Source organism: Lactuca sativa, chromosome 8 (genome assembly GCF_002870075.4).
Source record: "Lactuca sativa cultivar Salinas chromosome 8, Lsat_Salinas_v11, whole genome shotgun sequence".
In the NCBI taxonomy this organism is placed as follows: domain Eukaryota; kingdom Viridiplantae; phylum Streptophyta; class Magnoliopsida; order Asterales; family Asteraceae; genus Lactuca; species Lactuca sativa.
Window position 1 is genome coordinate 5,873,281 of NC_056630.2, and position 22,387 is coordinate 5,895,667.

Genomic DNA, 22,387 nt, shown 5'->3' on the forward strand with positions numbered 1-22,387 from the left:
GTCTATGCTTGGCACATAGCACCTTAGCAAGACTATGTTAGGCACATAGCACCTTACTTGATTGTAGATATGTTGGCTATGTATGGCATGTATGGATAAGTTGGTTTGTATGGTATGTGGTATCTGGGGAACTCACTAAGCTTCGTACTTACGGTTTTCAATTTTGGTTTTAGGTATCCAGTTTTCAGAGAAGGAGCTCGAGAGGGTTGCAGTGCACACACCATGACAAGTTAACCTGGGATGTTTTACTTTGATAATTAAAAAAGTGTTTGGAAATGTGTAACATCCTGGAATATCAAGAGTAAAGTTGAAGGGCTAAAAGAGTAAATTGGGAAGGGGAACTCGGCGAGTCCATGGGGGGACTCGGCAAGTAGGGTCGCGACTTTGGTCGCATGTTAAGTGGCCGACTCGGCGAGTCAGCGGATGGACTCGGCGAGTAGGCGCTGAGTGGAGAAAACCCTAAATCCGGAGGATGAGCCCTATATAAATAACACTATACCCTCTCCCCAGCCTCTTTACCCTCTGTTGAAGTCCAGAAAGCCCTGAGGCGCGATTTTGAGGGATTAGAGTGCATTTGGAGCTTGAAGAAGTGATTGTTGAAGGAATCTTGAAGGAGAAGAGACTTGGGTCAAAGGGCTTTGCAAGGATTCAGATTAATCTTCTCTTGGAGCTTCCTTTTGAGGTATTATTTCATTGTTTGAGCTGCTATTATCTAGATTCATCATTTTGGAGGTGTTAGAGATCATATCTTTTGATGTATTGGAGTTTAGAGGTTAGATCTGAGGTTGCTACATCAGATCTGGAATGGAAAAGGGTTAGAATGCATAAAAGTCCCTGCTTTTGAGTGATTGGTGGAGCTATCTTGTCCCAAGCCCAAACCCTAGAGTGAAAATGCCTAGATCTCCTTGGATTCACGTAAAGTTTGCCACTTTACGTGATGGATGGCCTTAAGAAGGGTAGATCTACGGTTTGGATCATCTGCATGGCTTGGAAAGCCTCGGTATGGATTCAGACCCGGTGGTACTCGGCGAGTCACATGGGTAGACTCGGCGAGTTGTTTGAAGATAGGCTGGAACTCGGCGAGTTGGATGAAGATGGCCTGGAACTCGACGAGTTGGAAGAACAACTCGGCGAGTAGGTTGAGGATAGCCTTAGACTCGACGAGTCTATTCTTGGACTCGGCGAGTCTTGTCGAGGAGTCCCAATCTTTTCTGGTTGAGCCGAGAATCGGTGAGTCAAGGGATGACTCGGTGAGTCATCGGGTTGACTCGGCGAGTAGAGTTAGCCAAGGGTTGACTAGTTGTCATCCAGGGGTATTTTGGTAATTATTGAGTTCAGTGCCTTGGTGTTGTTTAGTGGAGGAGTTTGTGTCGGAGTTGGAGCAGCGGGATCTTATCTTTTCAGCCGGCAGTTTCGAGGTGAGTTATCCTCACTATATCAACAGGGTCTAAGGCACCAAGGCCGGCCCTTTATCGGATTGAGATCCAGGTATTTGTTGTTATGTTATTGCTTTGATATGTTTGCATCCTGGTAGCTAGGATGGTATATGTTAGAGACCTGGTTAAGGTCGGTTCCCTGATATGTAGGGTGATGCTATGCTAGTGACCGGTTAGGTCGGTATCCTGGTTAGGATGATGGTATGTTATGTGATCTGTTTGATCGGCTTGTTGACTGTGAATTGTTATATGATTGTATGTTTATGTGCACATGGTTGTTTGGACTGGAGTTGGGTTAAGGCGGGTCCTGCTTTGTGCTGTAGGCCAAGATACCCAGGGCGGACCAGTTGTCCCAAAGGCCCAGCGAGCGGTCCGGATAAGCTGTAGGCCCCAAGAGGGCGGACCAGACGTGCCGAGGCTCGGAGAGTGGACCAGGCCGACTGAAGGCCCGGCGCGGGCGGACCAGTCATACTGTAGACTCAGAGAGTGGACCGGGTGGGTTGAAGGCCCGATGCGGGCGGACCAATCACACTGTAGACTCGATGTATATGGCTAGACTCGGAGGGTGGACCAGGTGGATTGTTGGCCAGTGCGGCAGACCAGTCACACAGTAGACCTGAAGTGCATGGCTGTTCTGTGATCGGATATGTTATGGCATGTTATGCGTGTATGGTATATGTGGTTGGTATTTTGGAGATATTTCACTAAGCTTTCGGGCTTACAGTTTTGGTTTAATGTTTTTCAGGTTCTTCAGGAGACCGTGGCAAGGCAAAGGCGTGATCGTACCGCTCCTCGTGTTTTTGTCGTGATGTGATTCTGGGAATACTTTAAATAAATTGTGTTGAAAACCTTTTTGTAATAACTTTAATGGAATCGAGTTGTTTTTGAAAAATTTAAACTGGTTGGAATTTTTTGGTCGTTACAAAATGAGACTATGATTTGTAATATAAAACCTTTTGTAAGTTTGAACAACTTAACTATGAATTAGTAATGTTTTTTAAAAATAATTTTTGGACCGTATTTTTGGGGCGTTACAAGTTGGTATCAGAGCTAGGTTTGAGGGATTCGGGCACACTCTCGGGTGTGTCTGAACTCAAACTGAGGAAGTGGTATAAAATTTTCAAAAAGAAAGACAATAATTATAAAAGGATTTTTGAGGAACGAAAAGGGTTTTAGAAAAAGCAAAAATGAACTTTGGAAAGAGAAAAGGGTGTGGTGCATGCAATCAGCCGAGCTCAAGTAAGTACCCCAAGATACCCATACAAGTCATGTTATGATACGATTATTAGAACTGCATGCTAGATTAGGACTAAGGATCTAGGAGGATGCCTTATGTGCTTGTTATATGTGTATGAGCTTTATGAGATGCATGCTAGAATAGATTCCTGAATAGAGGATAGAGCAGTATGATTGGATTATGTGGTTGGATTTTCCCTTGTCTGAACGTTGCTTGGTTTGTGCATTGTGGGATTCTGATTGATGGGAGTTAGCCATTAGGTGAATACGTCACGTCAGATGTGGTCAGGGTTGAATAATCTCAGAGTGTTGGATTTGGCCCTATTGCGCAGCTCTCGTCTGAGTCTAACCATTGTAGGGACGAGTCTTTTACTCGAAGGATTATCTGAGCCTAGTCACATGTGATGGTATTCAGGTGACGGCTAATTGGCATCACAAGGAGGCCTTCAGCAACTGAGGACTGGTTTGGGTTGAGTCAGAGGTTTTCCTAGGGTAAGCCTGGGATGAGATAGTGATGAGAGGTGTAGTAGTAGAGAAAAGGACTTGGTGGAGTCGAAGCAGTTCTTGAGGAAAGTACGGATAGATGTGGAAGGTAGTATGGGCCCATACTACTGAAAGCAGAGGATCCGTACTCGATTCGAGAAAGGCCAAGATGAGACCGGGAACCTTGGAGAGTGTGTTAGACCTCTCGAGAGTATGTATGATCCTGAAATTTACGCATGTATTTTCAGCATGGCGACCACGCGACACGGAGCAGGAGGATCAGGATTCGGTTCAGGATCAAGATTGGGCGCAAAATCTGAGCAAGTTGATGATGGGTTACGCGAGTTCATCGCGTCTGAGATTACGAGAGGCATCCTTGAGGCGACCCCGATCATTTTTGGGTCGATCAAGGAGGGGATCATTGAGCTGATGGAGGATCGCCTCCGAGCTTTCAGGAGTGATGTGGCGTTTGGCCAGGCGAGTATGCACACACTGTCCTTCAAGGACTTCAGAGGGAGTGGTGCGCCGGATTTTCACGGGGTGAAGGACCCCATTGCTGCCAAAAGATGGATCACATACATTGAATCTGCACAGTTGACGAGCTTCTGCCCGGAGGGGTCGAAGGTCCGCTTTGCGGTGGGATGCTTGAGAGACAGAGCTAGAGATTGGTGGGAATCATTTGGTGACTCATTGGGAGCCTCGGTCGTCGAGGCTATGACCTGTTCAGACTTTGTGACCAGGTTTAGGGCGGAGTTTGCACCGGCAGTGGAGCTTCAGCAGTTGGCCAGAGAGTTCTTAGACATGAGACAGACGACAGAGTCGGTGGCGGAGATTACCACCAAGTTTCGGGAGAAGGCCTTATTAGTGCCTCAATATGCAGGGGATGATGAGATGCAGAGGACCCGCTATCATGACATGTTGAGAGCGGATATTCGGGAGCATGTCAGCTTCTCGGCATGCCCAACCCTGGGCTCTATGATTGCTAGAGCTCGGGAAAGGGAGATCGATCTAGAGCACATTGCGAAGAGGAGGTCAGATCAGACGTACACTTTGGAGGGTCCCGGGAAGAGACCCAAGACTTCAGATCAGCGATTAGTAGGTCGGCAGGGCTGAAGTTAGTGCAGCACGTGCGGGAAACCGCACGAGGGAGTGTGTTGTTCCAGGGGTTCCGGCTGCTACAAGTGTGGCAGTGATGGTCACGTCAGCAGAGACTTCCCACAGGGGGCAAGCCCATTATGTTTTCACTATAATCAGGTGGGCCACAAGAGGACCAACTGCCCGACGATGAGGGGAGGAGCAGGGAGTGCGTCTGCCCCGACGATTATGAGGATTACGGATGGGCGAGAGGGTAGGGCCTTGCAATGACATATGAGGGAGATCTGGATTACAGCAGGGAATGTTGCAGGTACATACATATGGCTATTTTCACTTCTGTGTGAATTAGGGAAGTTCTTACCCCGGACTCAGGGGATAGTATGAATGAGTTGTCTCTCTACTTGTATTCGGATTGTATTTGGAATCGTTATGCCAATTGCACACCAGGAGCTATTAGTAGCTAGTGTAGGTCATCTTTCACTTCGGGTTCGAAGTGTCCAGTATCATCTCAGTTACGGTTGAAAACGGTTCAGGGAGTAGTCAGCCACCATCATCAGGGTTTGATGGTTCTTGTCTTGGCGTTTGGGATAGTTGTTGGAAGCATCAAAGGAAGTGGCTTATCACCGAGGATTTTTCCATGGGCAGTAGTTATTCGAACCATAAGGACATTAGTCAGAGCTCGGGGGATTTTCAGTATCAGGGATGCGGGAGGTGTTCATCTAGTATTCGGTAATCATACGGTATTTGGAGTGGGCTAGAGACGGATCGCTAGCAAGAATAGGGCGATGGTGGTTATCATTCCTATTGTGTAAGGAAGGAAGGAATGGAAATCTTTGGGTTTTCGCGTGCAGTAAAGACTTAGCTGAAGCTAAGTGGGGGAGAAACAATCAGGTTATGGGAGTAGAAGGGGTTTTGAAACTAGGATAAGTTTCGCTCTCCTGTCAGGAAGAAACGTAGCCCAGGTGGCTGTATGAATTGAGGATAGTGTGAATTGGAAGTTGGGAAAACTTGCCAATTATGAGACCTCATTCTCGAAATGTCTGGTCGCAGATTTTAGAGGAATCGGTTGGGAGTTCCATTTGAGACATGAGTACCACTTGGGGGTACTAGATTGTGCTTGTATGACCGACTATGAGTTAGTCGCAACATCCACTAGCAGCTAGTCGGTGTGGAAAGGTGTTGTCAGACTACCGGATGGCCGTAGCATTCACCAGTGGTCAGATAGTAAGAGGAGTGTGGTAAGACTACGGTGTGGTCCGTAGCAATCATATGTGAGGATAGTTAGTAAGACTGCGGTGTGGCCCGTAGCATTAGATTAGTAAGACTGCGGTGTGGCCCGTAGCAATCGTATGTGAGTATGGTTAGGCTACGGTGTGGCCCGTAGCACTGGTTTAGCAAGACTGCGGGGTGGCCCGTAGCTTTGGTTGGCTGGCAGCATAAAAGTGTTGTAAGACTACTGGGTGGCCCGTAGCATTCTTCGGTCCCTATTCGCTAGAGCGGATGTAGCAGGTGTATGATTCAGTGGCGGGGTTTTCAGGTAGATAAGTTCAGGACGGGGCAGCCGCCCGGATGTGAGCGGGCCATATTATGATGGGTCTGGAAGACGACAGGTCATTAGAGACCAAGAGCGGCACAAGTGTCACAATTAGGAATTTTTGTGCCTTGTAACCAACACTTAAACCAATTAATGAATCAAAAACATAAGAGCATGTATGTGCATACTCTATGTCAGCAAAATTTCAATCAAACACCCCATGCAAGCAATTCAAATAGTCATTAAGCAATTGGAAACCCTAGAAGTTCTTGTTTAAGTCCATTTTGGACTAGGACTTCCTTATTGGGCCCAATGGACCAATAAGCTTCCAATTTGGCTATCTTGGGCTTAGAACTCTTAAATAGGTTATAATTGGACCCACTTCCATTTAATTCAATATTTTGGGCCATATTGTCACACCCCAAAACCGGAACGGCGGAAACGTTCTGTGTGGATGACGTCATGTCAAGTATCACAACACATGCATTATAGTAATCAAAGTACAACAAGACATTGCATTAATAGTAATAATTTTACATGGTTACATTAATACATCAAAGTAATACAATTAATAGAATAAATACAGCGCGGTACTAAGCCATCTTCATCAACATCTCTGGGGATGTACCTGTCTAATGCTAACCTGAGAATACAAGTTATTTGAAAAGCGAGTATCAACATTTTTACAAATGATGGTGAGTTCATAAGTATTTAGTGACATTTCATTCAAATAACTTTATAAAGTAATAGTTTAAGTGTCTACAGTGTATTAAAGTTCTTTCCAGAAAATCTTATATTTTCTTTAATCAAAGCAGCCTTCTACCAAGTCTGGTCAGTGTTATGTGATAAAAAGTGGTTTTCCCTTAATTGCTATCATTATCAAAATACTGAATTTGATTATTAAAGAAAGCAAAAGACAACAGGGAAATAACATATGCCTCAGCAGTGAGGACTGCTGACTAAGGAAAAGGAATCATAGACTCCAGGAGAGTATCGAACGAACGACACGCCTGGCTCAGTCTAACAAATAGAGACACAGACCCCAAAAGGTACCAAATGAAAGGTACAGCTGGTAAGGTCCAAGATAGTGAATACAGACCGCAGACAATATCAAATGAAAGATATGTCTAGCAAGGTCTAAAACAGTGAATACAGTGAATACAGTGGATACTGTGAATACAGTGGATACTGTGAATACAATGGATACAGACCCCATACAGCATCAAATGAGAGATACGTCTTGTAAGGTCAAAACAGAGGAGACAGACCCCAGACAGTATCAAATGAAAGATACGTCTTGTAAGGTCAAACAGTGTGACTCTGAAATTGAATTACCAGCATACAGTGTAAATTGCTGGCGAAATATCGTTACCTTAAAGCCAATGAATTATAAGGTAACCCGGGATACTCGTAACCATACTGACTAGAGTACCAGACGCCCTACAAGCGTCTATAATGTGACATTTGTCACCCGTTGGCTTGGTAGGCCGGGACTGTAGCTAGCAGTCTAGGCGCGGGGTTGTCAATCCCGTATAGATCTATACACACAATGTCCGCTCTCCCTACAGGAGACTTTGGTTACCAACTAGACGACAGAGAAGGCCATGTCCTGAAGATGCATCCCAAATAGTGGGTAGAGACTTCCAACTAGTGGATTTCTAATGTAAGTGTTGAACTAGAGGTAGAGAATCTTAACTGAATTGACTGAAGTAAACCCGTATGTCTATGCTTGTGTTCATAATATATAACTAATGAATCAAACGACCTTCGGATGGACATCCGATCCCACCAGACCACATCTCAACGAAGAAAAGGAAATAGGGCGGACAAGCCTTCCTAAGAACTTCAATCATTATTTATATGCATCTATACAAGCACAAACATACATCTAACTACGCTTGAGTGTGTATCAAGTGAAATCATACAGTGAAGTATAAGTGTGCAGTGTGGAATATCCGACTTGTGAAGTATAAGCGTACAGTGAAATATCCGAGTCGTGAAGTATAAGCATACAGTGGAACATCCAAGTTGTAAAGTATAAGCGTACAGAGTGGGATAATCGAATCGTGAAGTATAAGTGTACCAAGTGTAAGTGTATCACGAAGTGGAAACGACGATAAGTGAAGTAAGAGCGTCTATCAAGTATAAGCGACTACAAGTATAAGCGAAATAGAGACAATAACAAGTATAAACGCATCACGAAGTGAAAGCGTTATCGAGTAGGAGTTTAAAAATAAGTATAAGTGAAGCAGCAGTAACTAACAAGTAAAAGTATACTTGAAAACCTTGGAAAAACCGTTATACTCAGGAAAATCGCATTTGTATTCTTTGGTAAAATAAGTGTGAAAACCTTTATAAATCTTTGGGAATCTTTCATAAATCAATTTGAAAATCGAACTTTGATAAAGCAATAAAAGTAAGAACTTAACCAAGTGAAAACCCTTTTTGAAAACCATTTATAGTGTCCTACTCGGTAAAACAATGTACAGTGGTAAAATCTTGTGCATGCGGGTTATCAATCACATGTGATTGATATGATAACTGACACGTTTAACTTGTATTCCCCCCTATAAAACATGTAAAAACATTTAAGAGGTTCATTCAGGGGTATGAACTCACCTGGTGTAAGTAGGTCCGACGAAGGTGCCGTTTGGGCGTTCGGTGTCACGCAAGGACTCAAACACACACAATGACCTATTTAACATATGTTCACATACAATTAGTACATATAATACCAATTAAACAAGTATACGCACCCTAAGGAGCGGATAACACCTTGGTTAAGTGTTTGGGGTGTCCCGGGTAACATTTAAGGGCTAGTATGACTTAGGAAGGGAGTTTACTCTCCAAGAGTAAACTCACCATAGGGTGTTTACGGCCCTGGGACTACTCCCCATGATTTTACGGCTGTAAACTCATGGTGAGGGTGTTCTAGGGTGCTAAAGTGTCTCATATCAATTGTGGAATTTTGCTAGACTCAAATATCAAGTGTGTGAATGGGTTTAAAGCACCTATATGGACCAACTTGGAGTTTACGGCCCTAACCAAGGGAGTTTACATCCGTAAACTCCTAGGGACATATTCCTTGGGTGTTTTAAGTGCTTAAATGATAGAGAATAAATCCTATGTATTTTTCCAAGCTGAATGAAGGAGTTTGGGCACCATTTGGGCATCAAATGGGAGTTTACGGCCCATGAACCACCCCAATGGGAGTTCACGGCCGTGAACTCCTACTCCCCTAGGTTTCATTGAAGTTTAAGGCCCTTGGTTCAATTCTAGTGATTTATAATGAAGTATGATGCCATTTGGGGGGATTAAAACCATCATTTGACATGGTTTGGAGGTGTTTACGGCCTAGGCATGTGCTTGGGCCGTAAACTCCTTTTTACCCCTCAAATCTGATGGGTTTTAGCCATAAGAACTTTCCTATGTACGCATGCAAAACCCTAATGCTTGGATCTAGGCTTTCTAATTAAACATGCTTTGAATCCAAGACTTCTAATGACTAATTAGGTTAAATAACAACATTGAAACAGATCTAAAATCATACCTTTGAGTTCCTTGTTGATCTTGAGGTCTTGGAGCTTCTAGAGTCACAAATGTCACTCCTCTAATGGCTTACAAACACCAATAGCAAGGAAGATGATTTAGGAGAGAGGAGAGGGAAGGAATTCGGCCAGGGTTCTCTTACTTTTTTTTAGAGGTATCGAATTCCCTATGCCATGGGGTCTATTTATACTTGTAGACTCCGTAAGGGTTACAACCTAAACCCTAATTGGATAACTTAGACTTTAAGTTAATCCATATCCTTTCCTTGATAACCCTTTGGACGATTTTGGCTTATCCTAGCCCTAGAAATCGTCCAATCCTATATCAATAAGGATTTACAGTCTAAAGTTTAACTATCAAACAATTGACAGTTTATACCCCTTTATTTAATTAATCTCTTTAAGTCACCAAATTAATTCTAATTAATTCTATGACTTATATTAATCAGATAACAAATATCTTATTCATTATATTATTCTCATAATATATTAATAATATATACTCTCTCTTAATAAATCATCCTATCAAGTTGCTATGGTGAAGGCAACCCAAAAGGACCATGCACAACCGGGTCAAATACTTGTCTAATATAGTTGCAGCCTTAGACACTATTCCAACAAAATCTATGTGTTTAATTGGGTTTAAGGTCCCTAGCTTGTTGGTGGTCAATTCTAGAATTTTATCCAAGGTCATAGGTGTGTTTAAGGGCATTTTTAACACACAAATATGAGTTTACTCCCCATGAAGAGGAGTTTACGGCCCAAGCATGTTCTTGGGCAGTAAACTCATGTTTACTCTTCAAAATGCTAGTTCAAGGTGTTCCAAGTCCGAATATGCATGCCTAAAAATCATATCTAAGCCTTAGGGGCAATTTGGAGGGGTTTTGGGGCTTAAAAACCCCAATAATTGGTGTTTACGGTCCAAGAGTGTTCTTGGGCCGTAAACACATAATTATGTCCCTATTTTATGTTTTAAACTCGAAATTGCAGGCTAGATAAGTCATACAATGAGTTAGGATAGTTTACCTACTCGTTTGAGGCTCGAAACGGACGATTTTTGGCTCAAAATTGAGTTGTAGAGAGAGAAGGTTTGGGGAGTGTAAAAAGTCTCCAATGGACTCCACTCACCCTTATATAGGGTTTTGAGTCGGGGCTCAGTGGAATTCTACCCAATACTGCCGTTAAACAGGGCTTTTGGTCGCACCCGATTTAGTGGTCGTAATAATAAAAACTAGTTTTTTCCAATTAAATGGAAATCTATGTTATGTGTTTTTATTTCCTTTCATCACGACTTAACGGCCTAATAAACAAATGAAATGTTTATTTAATTGACGACCTCTAATTAACGGAACTTTTACAAACTGAAATATTCCGTTAACGGTAACGGGGAAAGGTAACGGAACAACTTGGGTTGTCACACATATTGGGCCTAGAATGAGATAGATTAATTATATGAACCATTTTGGACCATAATAACCTAATCTAACCTAATGGGTCATAAAAAAATCATATTTATATTTTTAGGCCAAAAATCATCCAACCTAGCTATAACATGGGCTTAAGGGCAAAAAGCCCAAAAACCTCCTCTCACCCTCCCCATTCTCGGCCCAAGCCCAAAAGAAGAGGAGAGTTGACTTTGTGAGTGACACCTCACAATTGTTCAAGGGACATCCATGCATGAAGACTCAAACATCCATGCACTCACATACTTCCAAGTCTAGCTACTCTTTTTCTCCCTCTCTCTCTTGCTCTCGGCCGAGTTCAAGCACACACACATACATTTCACTCACTTTTCTCTCAAGGAAACTCTCTCATAACTCATCCATATTTCGAGATCTAAGAAGGAATCAAGGGGATTTTTACACAAAAATCATCATCTAAGGTAAGAAATCTCTTAGATCCTTAAACTAGCTACTTCATTTCATCCAAAAATCACCTCTTAATTCATTCAAACTCATGATCTAGCACCTAAGAAGCATTCAAGTTCGAAATCTTCCTAGGAAGGTTGCTAAGACCGAATTTCTTCTCATTTTCTTCCAAAAACCAAAACCACACCCAAAGGTGAGCTTCATACCCCCTCTTTTTCGGTTTTTATAAGTTTTGTGGGGGAGAATACAAGCAAATGTGTAGATCTATGAGTATATGTATGCCTTGTGTGATTTTTATACTTATATGTATGGTCTTATGTGATTGTGATGTTTATACTAGCCAAAAGAACCTAAAAACCGAGATCTACAATGTGATGAAGGAAATAAGTATAACTTATACCATTTCTCACTAATCAAGTCTAGAAAAATAACCAAGTTGGTTAATATGAACATTTTTGGACTTAAAACCCATTTTTGGGCTCAAAATGCTAAAATTACAAAACTAAGGGGCCCAAAACGAAAAAATATAGATTCTGAAGGTTGAGATGAGTCTAAACAGTTCCTAATATGTATTTTCTGAATATTAACACTTTTGAAGGGTTAAAAATGTGAAATTTAAACATAATGGGCCAAAATGGGCTTTTCGGCCCAATAAAGCCCCAAAGTGCGAAAATTTTGAGTTGGAGGGGCTGCAACTGCACATTTCTATAAAACCGGGGATTGCTAGTGTACCAAATCTATTTCAAGGGTCAAAAATATTTTTCCAATTAAACAGGGACCAAAGATGCAAAAATTTTCCATTTTGGGTCAAAATTGTAAAAGTTGCGAAAATGGAGGTTTCAACCGAGAAAATTTCATTTTTGAAGGACTTAAGCTGTTTATCAAGTAAATTTGTGCTAAAAATGTCTTTCCAATAAGTTTTGATACTAAAGTGTCAAGAAAAACAGTTTAAGGACTAAACAGGAAATTCTTTTATACTCAAAGGGTTAAAAGTGTAAATTTTATCCGAGGAAGGGCTTAAGAAGATAAAATCACATTCTTAAAACAATGGATCCCTTAAAATAAAAATACAAGTACTACGTCTACCGGCGAAACGTAATAATAAATACACCTTCAACACCAAAATCGTTACCAAACGAATTGATTCGGTCTCGAATCAATAACGAATCAAAAATCAATAAACAATGATACTTCAATACACACGCGGAAATTTACGAGAATTCAATACACCATCTTTGGGCTCGAAAGTTTCAAATCGTGTTTGTTGGGCCTAGCTTGCCCAATGACATGATCTTTAGGCCCGAAGGGAACGCGCTTACATGTTATTGGGCCTTATATGACCTAATTTCGTGTAAAAGGACTTTCAATAGCTTTATTGTGCTGTTGGGCCCCAAGGTTCCTTTGGTACTGCTAGCAAAGTCGAGAAGTCAAATGCAAGTCGGGCCAAGTGCCTTTCGCATTCACGATAGCCTTGAACGACTTATGGAAATAACGGGGGCTTCGAACCCTCTTTTCTCCTCGGTTGTGGGGCTATGAGAAGTTAGGGTGGTTGGATTAAGTGAGTAGTACAGACGACGCCTAAGGGATCGTTTGTATAGTTGTAAACTAGTCATTTTCATTAATGCGTGATTATAACGACTCACAACCCATAATTAATCCAATGTCACCTGAAACTATAGAAAACAACGTCGTATCGGAATAATACTAACTAAGCCACGTAATTTGATGTATTGGGAAAACATCGGGTTTTTCCTGGGAAATTCAACACTCTTGATTATGTGATATATATACAAAGTCTAACAATTATTCACATTTATAATAATCAACAAGCATACTTACGGATCCTCACACTTTTTCTCATATACAACGTTTTTTTAGAAAATATCGGATTTTCTGAGGTTTTCAAAACTATACAAATCATTTCTTTTCAAGCCTTACTTATGAACTCACCAACATTTCATATGTTGACGTTTTCCAAAATACTTGTATTCTCAGGTAACAGGTAAATCGAAGAAAAATGTGTCCAGTTATGTCATGATGTTTGTTTAAATAATATCGAACGGTTTACGTTTTGGAATTGTAATGTTTTGAAACAATGTACTGAATGTAAACAATATCGGTTGTAATATTTCAATGCATGGTGATGAATGATGTTATGATTCATGTATATTCATTGTGATGGTATTCAATTGAGTCACAATAGCCCTCGGACGTTTCCGCCGTCTGGTTCGGGGGTGTGACAGGTTGGTATCAGAGCTCTGTTTATAGTGAACTAGCATATCTAGCCACACATTGATATGCAACTATAAACCAAAAGAGGGACTAACACAACTCTGAACAAAACAAGTAAAACATAACAATAAAACACCCTTGCTTGTATTAGGAACAAGAACCTAACACCGAATCAAAAGAAGATAATGCTAGTATCTCGGTTAATCCAGGACTGTTCTTAGTTGTATCAAGGAATGGATGTAGCCTGATCAACTACATTCCTACCAAGGTATCACTACCACACGTCCTGAGGAGATCGTGATAGCTAGGGAACCTAAAAACATACCCCTTTATCACCAAAAAGAGAACATATGTTTAGTCTATACCATAGTTGTAGAGTCATAGGAGTAACGATAGTTTATACCTTCCCCCGGTCTCCATGGAGGGAGAGCAGCAGGGTATCCAATTTCATCAAGTCCTAGTAGCTCACGGAATGCTTGAAGATGAACCAGAAGGGAATCAAGAGGAAGCATACGACGTCGGACCTGACGAATACACAGACACCGACTACGAGTTCGAGGAGACCGATGATGACATAGAGGAAGGACAAGACCTGGGCAAAGATCACGCCACGTCGTTTGTAGACGAGGCGCAACCGGACCACCCCGCCCCACCAATGAACCCCCTAAGGGAGAACCGCTCTCCCGAAGCTGAGATCGCCGCCCTGCGGCAACAGTTGTATGCCATGGAAGCACGTGCAGTGCAAGCTGAGCATGAGAGGGATGAGGTTATTGGAGACATGACTGAGATGGCTCAATTGCTGGCTCAACACTTCGGCATATGACCCCGCCACTATATAGGACGCACCACGGAGTGTTAGGGATAGGCTTATCTGACTAGGCCATTAGGATCTATGCTATGTATCCCGACTCTATGTTTAAGTGACTACACTACTCATAGAGCCGTTATGCTGTCGAACTAATATCACTTATGTATGCTCTTTCGAGCAAAATTTTCATGTATCAAATGCGGATAATATTAGTGAACTTTTACGTGTTTTATTATGACATTACAAATTGCTATGTGTTGCGAATCCATGATTATATGCTAATTTGTAGAAGTAATTAAGTTCGTACCATGCACCTAGTCAGTAGGATCACAACCTCACAGAAACCACATGCACTCAACATCTTTTCGTTTCATGACCTAAGTTAAAGGGGTCACAACCTAAGTTAAAGGGGTCAACTCGTCGGGTCCATGGGTGAACTCGGCGAGTTGGAGCAGGAACCATGTCGGGGTTTGAGTGACCGACTCGGCGAGTCAAAGGGACCGACTCGGCGAGTCAGGTCTGGGTTGGAAAACCCTAATTTCCGGGCTTGGTGCCCTATTTAAGCTTCATTTCAGGCCTTTACCCCAGCCTCCATCACTCCCTTTACCTTCTCTCAAAACCCTACGCAACCATTGAGTGTCCTTGAGCTTCTCTTGCCATTTTTGTGTGATTTAAAGCTAGAAAGAAGAAGGAAGGCCTTGGGTGATTCAAGAAGTAGCAGTGGACTCTGTGTTGGTGTGTCATTTCAGGTCCTAGAAAGGTATGAAGCTCATACCTTGGCTGTTATTCACTTAGATCCCCTTTCCTAGTTAGATTTTGTCATTTTGGGCCATTTTCAAAGCCAATTCATGTATTGTGCCTTTGTGAGCAAAGAGAACTTCGGATCTAGGGTTGTCTTGGCCTAGAAACCCATAAAGCAGCAGTCTATGGTGTGTTGTTGAAGCATGCTTGTCACAAAACCAAGCCCTAGAGTGTTTTAAGCCTATAGCATCTTGGTTTCAGGTAAAGTTTGCAACTTTACGTGAAAGATGGGCCTTAGAAGAGTGGATCTACAGTTTGGAGCCCCTGCATGGCTCGAAAAGCCACTGTATGGATTAAGAGCTGAAGCTACTCGACGAGTCACATGGGTGGACTCGGCGAGTCACATGGGTGGACTCGGCGAGTTGGATGAAGTTGGGCAGGAACTCGACGAGTTAGAAGAACAACTCGGTGAGTCTGTTCTTGGACTCGGCGAGTCAAGTCACGAAAACCCAAACCCTTCGAGTTAAGACTCGGATTAGTTGAGTGGGGACTCAGTGAGTTGGACAGGACAGGACTCGGAAATCGGTGGACTCGGCGAGTCAAGTCGCGAATGGAAGGACTCTGAGCATATGAACTCGGCGAGTCAGTAGGCAGACTCGGCGAGTAGGGTTGACCTGGAAGGTTGACTTTGACCAGGAATTTGACTTTCACCGGAGTTGACTTAGTTTGACTTCTGGAGTTCAGTTTGGAACTAAGTGTTATGTTGATACTAGTAGCTAGTGGAGCAACGGTTCAGAGGGTTGTCGGTCAACAGCCAGAGGATTATCAGCAACGTTCAGCAGTACGAGGTGAGTCTCCTCACTGTTTGTATGGGTCTAAGGCACCAATGTCGGCCAATTTAGTTTATGTATGATAGGAAGACCCGGGGGTTAGCCTTAGGCAATATGCATGAAAGACCAGGAGGCGGCTCCTGGCACACAGTATGTTATTATGTAAGGTAGGAAGACCCAGGGGTTAGCCCTAGGCAATATGTATGAAAGACCAGGAGGTGGCTCCTGGCGCATTGTATGCTATTATATATGAAAGACCAGGAGGTGGCTTCTGGCACACTATATGCTGTTTAGCTAAGTAGAGTAGTATGTACGGTTGTCTTTGTGATACTTGCATAAAAGACCAGGGGGTGGCCCTTGGCACTTGTCTGTAAGACCCAGGGAGTGGCCCCAGGCTTGACCAGGAAGACCACGTGCGGCCCGTGGCATAATGGCAAGACTATGCTTGGCACATAGCACCTTAGGAAGACTATGTTTGGCACATAGCACCTTACTTGATTATGGATATGTTGGCTATGTATGGCATGTATGGATAAGTTGGTTTGTATGGTATGTGGTATCTGGGGAACTCACTAAGCTTCGTGCTTACGGTTTTTAGTTTTGGTTTCAGGTATCCAGTTTTCAGAGAAGGAGCTCGGGAGGGTTGCAGTGCACACACCATGACAAGTTAACCTGTGATGTTTTACTCTGATAATTAAACAAGTGTTTGGAAATGAGACTATGATTTGTAATATAAACCCTTTTTGTAAGTTTGAACGACTTAACTATGAATTAGTAATGTTTTTTAAAAGAAATTTTTGGACCGTATTTTTGGGGCGTTACATCCTTATCCCTAATCTAGCATGCAATTATCATAATCATAACATATAACATAATAAACATATATTGGTATTCTGGGAACCACTTACTTGAGCTCGATCGATTGCATGCATCACACCCCCTTTCTTTGATTAGAAATTCATTTTTTGTTAAATATTTATTTTATAAAAAAAATTCACTAATTCCCCAGTTTGAGCTAAGGCACATATGAGGATATGCCCGAATCCCTCAAACCAAGGCTCTGATACCAACTTGTAACAACCCAAAAATCCAAGGTAAAAATTTCATTTTTATTATAATCAAAACACTATTGTAACTTTGTTCTAAACATTGAAAATCATTTCAATTAACACAATTATCAGAGTCCAATCCCAAATATCACATATTGCGGACAACACGGGTGTATGCGCTGCGATCGTCCCGAGCTCTTTCATTTGAAAACTGGAGTACTTGAAACATAAACTGAAAACTGTAAGCACAAAGTTTAGTGAGTTCCCAAAATACCACATACCATACATATCCAACGATCCATAGATGTCATACATAACCGTGAGCCATACATATATACCATAATCAATAAGAGTGCTATCTGTCAACCATAGTCTTGCCATTATGCCACCGGCCGTGTCAAAAGAGCTCATGAAGATCATAGATCTGAAAAGGATAAACATTCGGGACCTCTACTTCCTCAACAACCACCCATGCTAAAAGCATACAAATAAATTCAAGAAGAGATATAAGTCAATACTAAGCAAGGCTAGAGCTTTATATTTATTTGGTATTATGAATATCAACATAGCTTCGTATGGTAGTCGATACTCCATGTCACAAACTCATTTCTCATTTTCATTTTTGTTTATATATATATATATATATATATATATATATATATATATATATATATATATATATATATATATATATATATATATATATATATATATATATATATTAAAATGAAAAATGAGAAATGAATTTGTGATATAGAGTATCGACTACCATGTGAAGCTATGTCGATATTCATAATACCAAATAAATATAAAAATTGACAAAAATGATTAAAAAAAAAAAGAAAAAGAAAAACCAATGAACTAATAATATACCCCTCGAAAATTAGCGTCGATATAATAGTTCTTTAGCAAAGTCATATGCCTCGCTCCCTACCTAGGTATCTCCCTCATTCATTCATATTCAATATTTCAATGGCTACAATTTGCGGCAGCAAGCCAGCAACGACATTGGCGGTCCTATGTGGCTTGTCATCGTTGCCATCTCTTTCATCCTTATCCACTGTGCCCTAAATCTAAGCCTCCTATAAATCTTCCTCCCCATCTTTCTAAGACCTTTTCTCTAAAATCTCTAAAATCTCCGCTTCATTTTCTCATTTCCAAATACCCTTTTCGTAAACCCATCTCAATCTGATAAATTTGTTTTCTTTCCCCAATTATGCTTGTTGTTGAAGTTTTCTGGGAGATACTAAAGAGACCCACATTGGGGGAAATTGTTAGAGAGATGTTGATGATTCTGGGTCCTGTTGGGATTGCCTTCTTTCTTGGGGTTATGATTGGTTGGGCGTGGAAACCCAGATGGGCTAACTTAGGCAATTGCGAAATCGATTCTTTAGTATCTTCATCTCCTCCTCTGAGTTTAATGCCCTCGACTCTTAAGAATCAAGACTTCGGGTCAAAGTCAAACCAGAGCCTTCAGCATCCATCGTCTGTTAACATGGATAGAAATGTTGTTGAAGGACCCACCACATTGCTTTTGAGCAGCAATCCCAATTGCAGGTAATTGTTGAATTGTGTCAGGATTTGCTGCCGTTTCTTTGTCAATCTAAAACCATAGATTCACCATAGTTAGCTTTCTGTACTATAGAAACTGTAATACGCATCTTTCGACATTCCTGTAGTTCATCAATTGCCAAAAAAGACGAGAACCGTCTTCTTCTTACAGACGAAGATTTAAAACATCTATGGCATCTCGTGGAAAAGAAAGACGGCGGTCCACAATGGAAGCATATGATGAATCGCTCAACCCCTAGCATGCAATATCAAGCCTGGCAAAGAGATCCCGAGGTACTTTCTCCTTTCTTCTTGATTCAACGATTCATCCACCTTCACATTTTCAATCCCCAAACAATTGAGTTGTCTTTCTAATTTGTGGGCATTGTAGACTGGCCCTCCTCAATATTGCAGTAAGACTGTATATGAAAACGCGACACCTGAGTTGATGAGGGATTTCTTCTGGGACGATGAATTTCGGTTCAAGTGGGATGATATGCTTTCACATGCTGCAATCCTGGAAGAATTCCCTAATTCTGGAACAAGCGTAGTACATTGGATACGTAAGGTAAGTCAAGTTCTCTAATTTACATCATCTTCTGTCTCCTTTATATTTATTTCCTAATTCTTTCACATGCATATGGCTATATGCACAGTTCCCTTTTTTCTGTAGTGATAGAGAATACACAATTGGTCGCCGCATATGGGAACTTGAAAGATCTTATTACTGCGTTACAAAGGTACGTATACCAAAATAAACATATACTAATAATTCAACAGCTTCTTTGTTTGTTTTGACCTAATTTTCTTGTTACAGGGAGTACCCATCCCTTGGGTCCCAAGGAAGCAGAAACCAAGGCGTGTTGATCTATATTATTCAAGTTGGTTTATTCAATCAGGTAATCATATGCATATAGCAAAAGTGGCTGATTTGTTTTTGTACCAATTATTGACTCACATGGATATGTTTAAAATTAATGACACAGTGGAATCAAAGTGTGAGGTGACATTCTTCCATCATGAAGATATGGGGATCTCTTGGGAAATTGCAAAATTTGGAGTAAGGCAAGGGATGTGGGGAGCAGCTAGGAAAGTTGAAAGAGGGTTTCGATTATATCAACAGGAAAGAGCTTTTTCAAAAACAATATCGCTTCATGTGGTTATGGATCAGATGAGTACCAAAATTGATGAAAAATACTTGGCTTCTTTAGAATCTGAGGAGGAAGAGGAAGAAGATGATGAAGTAGCAGATATGGCAGAAACCACCACCAAAGTAGCAGAGGTGGTGGGGATGAAGGTGCCAAAGCTCTTACTATTTGGTGGAGTGGTTATGGTGGCATGTAGTATTGATCGTGGTCTGTTTAGTAAAGCTGTAATATTTGGTGTTGCCAAGAGGTTTGGGTCCATAGGGAGGCAAGTGGGCCCTCAAAGATGACACTGTGGCATTCTCCCGATTTGGTCTCTTTTTGTACATTTGTTACTTAGAAATTACTAGAATATAAATCACCAGTTTCTTGCACCAGTTTCGTTCAGTATTTGAGGGGATACCATGATCCAACTCTTCACCTATGTTGATTATCACAGTAGAAGATGTAAATGGATATACTTGGTCAAGAACAAGTCAAAATTTTATAATATGGTGCACATAGTTCGACAAAAGAATGAAAATGCTCTTTTTGGATAATGCCAAAGATCTTGTTTGCAAAAATGTCTTCAATGAACGAGGAATTATCCATAGAAATCGTGTGCTTGTTGTTGGAAATAAGTGAGATTTTGGGATGTATATGATAATCAATAGAGTGTTATTGTTAGAATTGGAAATACTCTTGGATTACATATGTTGGGAAGTGAGGTAGATTTTGGCTGGACTGCTTTTGGATTGTGTGTGTTCGTATTTTGAACAAATCACAATCAAAGGACAATACTGGAATCGTGTAAATGGTCACTCGGATCTTAAACCCAAAATGTGTATTACATATTTACATATATCGGTAATTACCCACAATGGACAAGGATGACGTGTTTATAGTACTAAAATGGTTTTAGACGATTGACGGTGGTTATAGTTGACCCCATCAACTACCTCAACACAATCGATTCCAACAATAAAACTGACTCCTAAGCCAACTCACACAGTGAATCCATAATAACGGTTCTTTACTTTAAAATTAAGTGTATTATTCAGCATGTCTAGTCAAATAGAGAAATAGTGGATCCTTGTATTTAGGAGTATCGGTGTATCTTATGTATATAAATACCATGTACATTCATGGGTGATAATCAATAGAAAAAGAAGTGAAAAACATTTGATCGCCAAATTTCTTTTGTATATGGTATCAGAGCACAAATTGAGTACTCATCCTCCACCACTCTTTATTGGCAGACTGTTAAACGCATATTACGATATCTACAAGGCACTATCACTCATGCTCTACATTTCTCCCCAACTAAAAAGACTTCTCTTCTTGCCTACTCGGATACAGGATGGGTTTCAGTTAGAGACGACAGCCACTCTCAATATGGTTTTGCCAGCTATCATGGTCCCAACCTCATCGGTTGGACATCTAGAAAACAAAAAGCGGTAGCTCGCTCAAGTACAGAAGCTCAATACCGAGCCTTAGCTTACACTGCAGCTGAATTAATGTGGCTTAAACAACTGCTTCTTAGACTACATGCCCCTGTTACGAGTTCTCCTCTTCTCCTGTGTGACAATGTTGGCTCAATCTGTATGACCAAAAACCCGGTCATTCGCACCCGCTCCAAACATATTGCTTTAGACTTTCACTTTGTTAAAGAACAAGTTGAATCCAAAGCGCTTCACATCAACTATGTCTCATCTGTTGATCAAACCGCAAAGATCTTCACAAAATCCTTACATAAAGATTGCTTTCGTCAGATATGTCACAAGCTTCAAGTTCGTCCCGCATATGAGCTTGCCGAGGGATAATAACGCTTCTCTAAAATCAAGTGTATTATTCAGCATATGTCAATAGACCAAGTCTAGTCAAATAGAGAAATAGTGGATCCTTGTATTTAGGAGTACTATTGTATCTTATGTATATAAATACCTTGTACATGTGATGATCAATAGATGTATTTAGGAGTACTATTGTATCTTACGTATATAAATACCTTGTACATGTGATGATCAATAGAAAAAGAAGTGAAAACCATGTTGTCGTTAAATTTCTTTTGTATAATCCATAAAAGTATTGGATATGAACAACTAGTTATAACATCATTTTTGTGTCACCTCACATGTCACTCACCAATGGTGTTATAACATCAAGCGATGGCATGATCACCATGTTAAGAGTATATTATAATATCAATTATTTCCCATTTCATAATTTTTTTCGAGTTTTTTTTTATTAAAATAAATATATTTTAAATAAAACATAACATTTAAATAAAACATAATGTTTGAAAAATAAAGATAACAAGGCATTTAAATTACGTATAACATCCAAATTAAAAAAAAACATTAAAAGACAAAAAAAATACAAACTTTGTTTTTCCTAAACAACGCTATTCGACATCATTAGCGTCAAAGATATAATTTGCCAAGTCCTTTCAAAATTGTTTGTGTTTATTTGCGTCCTGAGTGTCAACAAATCTATGCAAATATTCGCTGTTCCTGGTTGAAATTGAACGTGTTTGAGCTTCATAGAGTTTCTAAGTCCAATGGTCGTGTCGCATGTTCAACTATGTGTCACTTCAACTTTAGAAATCCAAAAGCACGTTTCACATCCTTACGTGCTTCTTGTCTTCTCCTAAATAATTTATCTCTTTCTTCAACCGGGTTGAAATCCTTCACGAATGTGGAATACAGAGGATATATTACATCTGTAAGGTAATACCCAAACTTGTATTCATTTCCATTCACTGTGAAATGAGCATTAGTGGCCTTTCCATTCAAAAGATCGTCGAATATTGGCGACTGATCAAGAACGTTGACGTCGTTGTTGGAACCCAC

At 40.8% G+C, this 22,387-nt stretch overlaps 1 protein-coding gene across 1 annotated transcript; it reads left to right on the forward strand.

Moving 5' to 3' along the window:
* Positions 1–17,769: 17,769 nt before the first annotated feature.
* On the forward strand, positions 17,770–20,095 carry LOC111903398 (uncharacterized). Its single transcript, XM_023899177.3, has 6 exons — positions 17,770–18,417; positions 18,540–18,705; positions 18,803–18,979; positions 19,068–19,151; positions 19,229–19,310; positions 19,398–20,095. The coding sequence occupies exons 1-6, from the start codon at positions 18,077–18,079 to the stop codon at positions 19,844–19,846; spliced, it is 1,299 nt and encodes a 432-aa protein (XP_023754945.1). The 5' UTR covers positions 17,770–18,076; the 3' UTR covers positions 19,847–20,095.
* Positions 20,096–22,387: the final 2,292 nt, after the last annotated feature.

Excerpts from the sequence above, each read along its gene's own strand:
- LOC111903398 (XM_023899177.3), top strand. The coding sequence starts at position 18,077 with ATGCTTGTTGTTGAAGTTTTCTGGGAGATACTAAAGAGACCCACATTG. Across the intron at positions 18,980-19,067 it reads TAGTACATTGGATACGTAAG|TTCCCTTTTTTCTGTAGTGA; the intron begins GTAAGTCAAGTT and ends CTATATGCACAG. Across the intron at positions 19,152-19,228 it reads CTTATTACTGCGTTACAAAG|GGAGTACCCATCCCTTGGGT; the intron begins GTACGTATACCA and ends TTCTTGTTACAG.